This window comes from Cydia pomonella, chromosome 10 (assembly GCF_033807575.1).
Source record: "Cydia pomonella isolate Wapato2018A chromosome 10, ilCydPomo1, whole genome shotgun sequence".
NCBI classification, from domain to species: Eukaryota; Metazoa; Arthropoda; class Insecta; order Lepidoptera; family Tortricidae; genus Cydia; species Cydia pomonella.
In genome coordinates this window covers 6,907,337-6,914,027 of record NC_084712.1, presented here as the reverse complement: position 1 = coordinate 6,914,027, position 6,691 = coordinate 6,907,337, and the positions used below count along the sequence as shown (strand labels likewise).

The window sequence follows — 6,691 nt, the reverse complement described above, 5'->3', positions numbered from 1 at the left end:
TGTCTTTAATTTCGTGATAAAATCGTGTATATACGAGTACTATACTAGGATTCGTTTTTACACGTGAAGCAATCTTTTCTTTATTCCATGGCGATGAATTTAAGAATTGTTGATTCTAAAAACCGAAACCGGTTTTAACCGGTTTCGTTTTTTTTGTGGTAAAACCGAAGAAAAAACCGGTTTTGAAAAGCCTCCGGTTTTTGCATTCCCTTTTTCCAATTGAGCTAAGTAAATAAAGTTGACCAGGTTCGTGCGAGTGGAGTATGATTATCTCTTACTATGCATCAATGAGAAAAGATCCTGGCCTAACTATACATTCCAAATTTCCACCTTATCCCACATAAATATGACTTATGACCATAATTAGAATGAGATGCGGGGCTCTGGTTTGACATCTCATGTGGACACACTTTTTGGCGAGTGTACTCTATCCACCTTATTATGAACTAGAGGTGTGCGCCGACCGGCGTGGCGTACGCCGCCGGTCATTTTTGCCACGCCGCCGGCCGCCGATCATTCCACCGGCGTGAAATCGGCGTGAAGTTAGAACTTGAATTTTGGTCCGTTCTGTGTATGTATGTACATTCCAACAAGGCATATAAATTAATTCACGCTCGCGCGCGAGTACATGCAGCGTTAATTTACTGTGTTAAGCGTAGTAAAAGTACACAACACACACGCCAAACGAAAGACGAGAAAATTGCGAAGCGGACAGCGCCCAGTGGTCCGTAGTAGTAAAACGCAATAAATAAGGCGCGCGGAATAAGCAATAATAAACTCTTCTGCGTGCTCTTCTGCGTGCTCTCCTGCGCGGTGCGGGGTGCGGGGCGCTCGACGGGTGGGGCGAGGCATGAAGGCCATACGCAGCGCGGCGCGGGGAGTCAGTCAACCATTTTGAGTAGACGCGGATCGCACGTTCAATGTTACGCAACCACAATGTCGGACTATTTTGATAAAAAAGCAGTCGAAAGACATGCAATTAAGCATTTTTCAGAGCCTTAATGTCCATTCCCGCCACGAGTACTCCTAGCGAGCGAGTTTTTTCCGTTGCTGGACTCGTACTGTCTGCTAAGAGATGCAGACTAAGTCCTAGCAACGTGGACAAAATAATTTTTGTCCATGACAATTATGACTCATGTAAGCAAAGCTTTAAAATGTGAACTGTTCATATGTTAATGCTTTGCTTAAATGCTTACATGAACATGACGGTTTGTTACTATGACCAGTTGATTAAAAAATATATGTATGTGCCATGCTGACGTTGTTTAAATTAATAGGTTTAAATTGTTTTTCGTGAAAGAAAATGTTTTATTTGTTTTTTATTTGTTTCTTTCTTAGAGTATTAAATAAACGGTTATTTTTTCAAATTTTAGTTGTTTTTATTAATTACGCCGATCACGCCGATTACGCCGACGCCGCCGGCTATTTTTGGACCAGACGCCGCCGCCGATGGTTTAGCCTTCGGCGCACACCTCTATTATGAACGTCCGTGGTCCAACCAAAAGCGACTTGAAGGAACAACTGTCATATGATATATCATTATTCGACGCGACAGGTATAGCGATAGGAATTACGACGGAGCGGATGCGACTATCCATCATGGCGTCGGGGAGTATCGCAACTTTGTTGGGAATTATGGTAAAAATCTCACCAAATACTCATTACTGGTGGAATAGGGGGCGCCTCTAGCACATACTGAGGTGAGGGCGTACTGCGAAACTCAAAAATCGAAGTTTCGTTATCTGGCTCTCTATCACTCTTGCGTATTCGAGCGATAAAGAGGCAGATAACGAAATTTCGATTTTCACGTTTCGCGGTAGGCCTCTGGAAACAAACCGCCTTGATGCATCCTTAATGCATCAATGTCATAGTGAAAACTTCTCAAAAAACTAAGGCGTTTTTAAGTTACTGTATGGTTTAGAATTTGTGATAGTGCTGCTCTCTGGCGGCGGAACATTGCAGTAATACTCCCTATTGTAGAAACATGATTGGAATATCACTGAATTACCAATAGGAAGACAATGTTTTTGGGATAAAATTGCAGTAAGCAGTAGACGCAGCGGAGGTGAGGTCTTGGTGTTCTATTATGCACATTTTATTGTTAATTATAGGACATTATTACACAAATTGACTAAGTCCCACAGTAAGCTCAATAAGGCTTGTGTTGCGGGTACTTAGACAACTATATATATAATTATTTATAAATAGTTAAATATGTACATAGAAAACCTCCATGACTCAGGAACAAACTTCATGCTCATCACACGAATAAATGCCCTTACCTGGATTTGAACCCGGGACCATCGGCTTCATAGGAAGGGTCACTACCCACTAGGTCCGACAGGTCAGGTCTGGTCAGCTCGTCAAGAGTAGTAGCGTGTATAGATTAGATAGGTACCTACCTAATTATTAACACCTCACCCACTCTGATGCCGATGCCGCCACTTTCTAAGCCGAGAGAAAATATGATCACGACATTCAGGACTTCATGAGCACTACGGCAAGCACTATCTATTATATTATATATTATATTAGAGAACTGACAGCCTTCGTCATAGTCAGTTAGAGATAGATAAAGAAAACATCAAATATCAACAACATTAATTCATTCTTTATATGGTATTTTATATGCTCTTTGGACAATCCTGTCATCCTGTCATGTAAGTCATATCTTAAGTTTTTTTTTCATTTCAATAGGTCGGGGCAAAGAGAATTAGAGGATACAGGACTAAAACTCCTAGAATAACATATGGTTATTTCACTGATTATGTGTTAAATATCAAACGGTGTCGCCATCTTCTAATACTGGACTATATGCCAAATCGCCATCTTTTCGAGCATATGTGTGTCTTGATTTTTCGAGGCACATTTTTTTGTTAGACTTTATTTATCTTACACAGGGTTATATATTGGTCGGGGATATTGATGAGACGGCTTTTGGGAGCGATACGAAAGAATATAGGGCTAGGCTTATTCTATTAGGTACTCATATCATAGAAGACCTTATACCTACTTCTTATATCTATGATTAGGTATAATGTCAGCTCTTGTCATCTGACATTCCGTAAAACTACGAAATGTTAAACACAATAAATTTAAAGTTTGAATAAAAAATGTAGTTAATTTTTACATTTACAAAATGCCTCGTTTGAGGTCTGTCAGATCTATGATCACGGAAGTAGTACTCTATGTAGGCATGTTTGCTATTGTGGGGCATCTGTGCCAAAACTTGTGTGAAAGGTTCATGATGCAAACGGAACTGAAAAGTATGAAATCGGATCTTTCTTCACTGGAGGTAAAAATAATATGAATAAGTTAATTTGTGCCTAAGAATACCCTGGGGCTTGGGTGTTTAAATAACTTCTCAAAGTGCATGAACTTCTCGGATCGTGGATCCGTGAGTATCACTGAATCCCTACTGGTTTTAAATTAGAACTCTGCACCACTCCAGACTAGCTAGCAACTAGCACGCGCAGCTAGCGACTCTATTTATCTGGCTTGACTTCAAGTATGGACTCGCGCAAGAACACAACACATGCTATACGGTCAGTTGGTTATTAATCATTCCAAAATTGAAGCGTTTAAATTGTACAAATTGTGTCAGTTGCTCTTTGCTTATGCTCGTCGAGCAAGAGACAAACTTATGTAACAGAGACGAATGATATGCGAAAATAATTAAAGTAATGAAATACATAAGGAGGTATTTTTTGTGCTCCTTATATATGAGTATAATCTATCTAGAGTTGTTATACTCGTACAGTATCATTGTTTTGAATACGATCCTATAGTTAAGATCGTAACCCACTGACCGGTTTGTGCGTGAGGAAATTGCCTCGCGCGTATGCTCGCTCTGTGTGGACCCGGCTTATATCATGTTATAATCCAAACCTAACCCAAACTTTTGAAAATATCATCATACCTATACCATTGCCCATAACATTGCACTTTTAAATTCAAATGCCACTACTACTCGTACAGTCAGCGTCAAATACTTCGTAGCAGTCAAAGTAGCCAAATAGTTCGGTACACCATATATTTAGTATGGTGTACCGAACTATTTGGCCACTTTGACTGCTACGAAGTATTTGACGCTGACTTTACCACCACTACCTTTTATAAATGTATATTTTTGATGGGATACTTTCATTTTTCAGACAATCATCAACAATATAGGAATGGCCTATGAAACCCTGCGAGATGAAATTCAAGGCATTCTAGGCAAACAATTCTACAACTCTGCATCCTCATGCTTCCTTCGTAACCAAAAACATACGAGTACCTGTTTGCGATGTTTGAAAAAACTGGCAGATGTGGAGACAAACGTTGAAAAAAACACAAACGATTTTATACATAATTTTAAAACGAGTACAAATAACTTTATACAGCAATGGAGTACTCCAGTAAGCGATGAATCTACTGTTACTGAGCGTTTACTCAGATGTTTCGATCTAGAGGAAGAAGGCAGTGAAAAGGAGTTCTGTAAATGCATGGTCGAATGTATTTCTGATTGTGGAAAGCATTATAATGTCTTAAATTTGCAGAGTAAAGACACGGATTCGAATCAATCTATACAAAACAGTTCAACTGCTGGTAACTGGAGATTTACTTACTATCCTGTTTGACAAGCCTATGGAACATATACTATGATCGTATTTTATGTTTGTGATTGTGCAATGAATCTATGGTTGCAGCAAATTTAGTTGTACTATTGCTTATAAGCAGATTTATACAAATGAAAATGACAATATAAAATATCTTGTTTTATTCCATTCATGCGAATTAACCTTTTCGCCGACACAATAAAGTGTCATCAAGGCCACGTAAAAAAATGCATAGGTATGCAAACCTGACCAAATCCACGACTTGATATAAACTTATAAAGTCGTGGCGTGTGGTGGGGCCAAAAAATTTAAGTACTGACTTTATATATTAAGTCAATGGCGGCAAAAAGGTTAAAAGAAAAATCTTATTTAGAAAAAAATCATGAAATAGGTATCTAGATGAACCAAACACCGCAAACCCAAAATGGTCTAAGTATTCTTTTATTAGTCATTTTTACTCCTCTACTGAAACTGTTGCCGAGATTTGCCAGAACATTAAATACATTAACAAAGATCCCGCATTATATTTACCGCTTAACTCAAAGGCTTCAAATTATTTTCGTACTATTCTTTTTTGAGATTCCGACAATTATTTAATTTAGTTGAATTTTTCATTGGGATCCGAGTAATGTTGAAATGGTTCAACTTCACGTCGACGTATGGTAACGTAGCGTGTATCCTGGGGTTCCAACCGAATCTGTTGACGTCATGAGCCAATGACTCCAAAGATGCCATCTGCTCCTCCAGCTTTGGTATTTCTTTGGAGTATAACGCAAGTCTGTCTTCTATAAGCTGGTAGTTTCTTTGAATGGTTTTTAAATGTTTCTGTGAACAAAAACAAAGGTTGCCAAAAACACTGACTGGAATGGTATAACGTTTACCATAAAACCACCGAATTATAGTCGAAAAGCTCCCAACGATGGTCCAAAACTAAATCGAATATCTCCGTTCAAGAGTGACTAATATTTGAATGTCACAATTCTAAGACTTTGAATTTTCATAAATGGCAGAAAATCTCTGACAACACAAAAAAAAAACTTCATTACAATAAATTCGCATTAAATGTGTGGGTCTTAGTTGTGGTATCTACTGGACTATTGTTCAATGGTTTTATGGTACCTAATCAGTTGTTGTTGTTTGTAACCTACTAAAATATTCGTAAGTACTAAAAATATTACTTGTGTCACTTACCGCTATATCCTCGACACTGCTCGTAATCTTCATCAGCTCTTGCTTTGCGTAGCAGTTTCTACAATTGTACTGCAGCATGATAAACGCAAAGACCAGTGCAGCAGTGATCATACATTTGTTGCCGAATAAACTGGAGGAAGCTGGGGCAAAGTAACCTTCGTGTCTTCCCCTGGACCGCCTTCTACCCCTTCTCCCCCGATTCTCCATTTAATAAAACGTCGGGTCTATGGAAGTCGGTATATCTGCATTTACGTGTCCATATTTTTTTGGGTATTGCAAAATACTTGTAAATTTATCAAAGTAAATGAACCTAATTAGCTTTGTTGTCTGTTATGGTGTCATCTGTCTCGATGAAATTTAGTGGTTGTCTATGACATACATTAAGTATGCATTTAGTCGACATCAGACTAAAATAGTCTGTCTATCTAGATTTCAAGTAACAGGTCATAAGCATTGACATATATCTAAGGACGGGCCTTACGAGCAATAAGTATGGGGCCAGTACAGCGGTGTCACGCACACGAATTCGAGCGAATCATGTAGTCTTACGCCGCAATACGATTGATTGATGAGTTTGCAGCACGCGCCATTGGTCGCAACTAGTTGCGTTTGACTGCAAGATTGGCTCATATTCGTGACACCGCTGAACTAGCACCATTCGTAGTGCCCGTATGTCAATGGTCATAAGGATATAAACTGAGTGAACATCCCAGAGGCAAAAATAACATTTTAGTTCGATCAAAAAATAACATTACGCATTTTTAGAAATAATTTTCATGTTAGAGTTAGACAATTTTTAGTGGTGCGGATGGTGCGTATAAGTTGATGAAAGTTGTTTATTCATTAATCAAGTTTCGAATCAATGAAGTTGCAAGAGAAAGGCCTCAAATTGCTATACA

At 38.7% G+C, this 6,691-nt stretch overlaps 1 protein-coding gene across 1 annotated transcript; it reads right to left on the bottom strand.

The window, feature by feature from the left end:
• Window positions 1-5,110: 5,110 nt before the first annotated feature.
• Window positions 5,111-6,474, bottom strand: LOC133521943 (uncharacterized). Its single transcript, XM_061857075.1, has 2 exons — window positions 5,793-6,474; window positions 5,111-5,426 (listed from the first exon to the last, which is right to left on the bottom strand). Exons 1-2 carry the CDS (start codon window positions 5,997-5,999, stop codon window positions 5,166-5,168), a joined length of 468 nt encoding a protein of 155 aa, XP_061713059.1. The 5' UTR covers window positions 6,000-6,474; the 3' UTR covers window positions 5,111-5,165.
• Window positions 6,475-6,691: the final 217 nt, after the last annotated feature.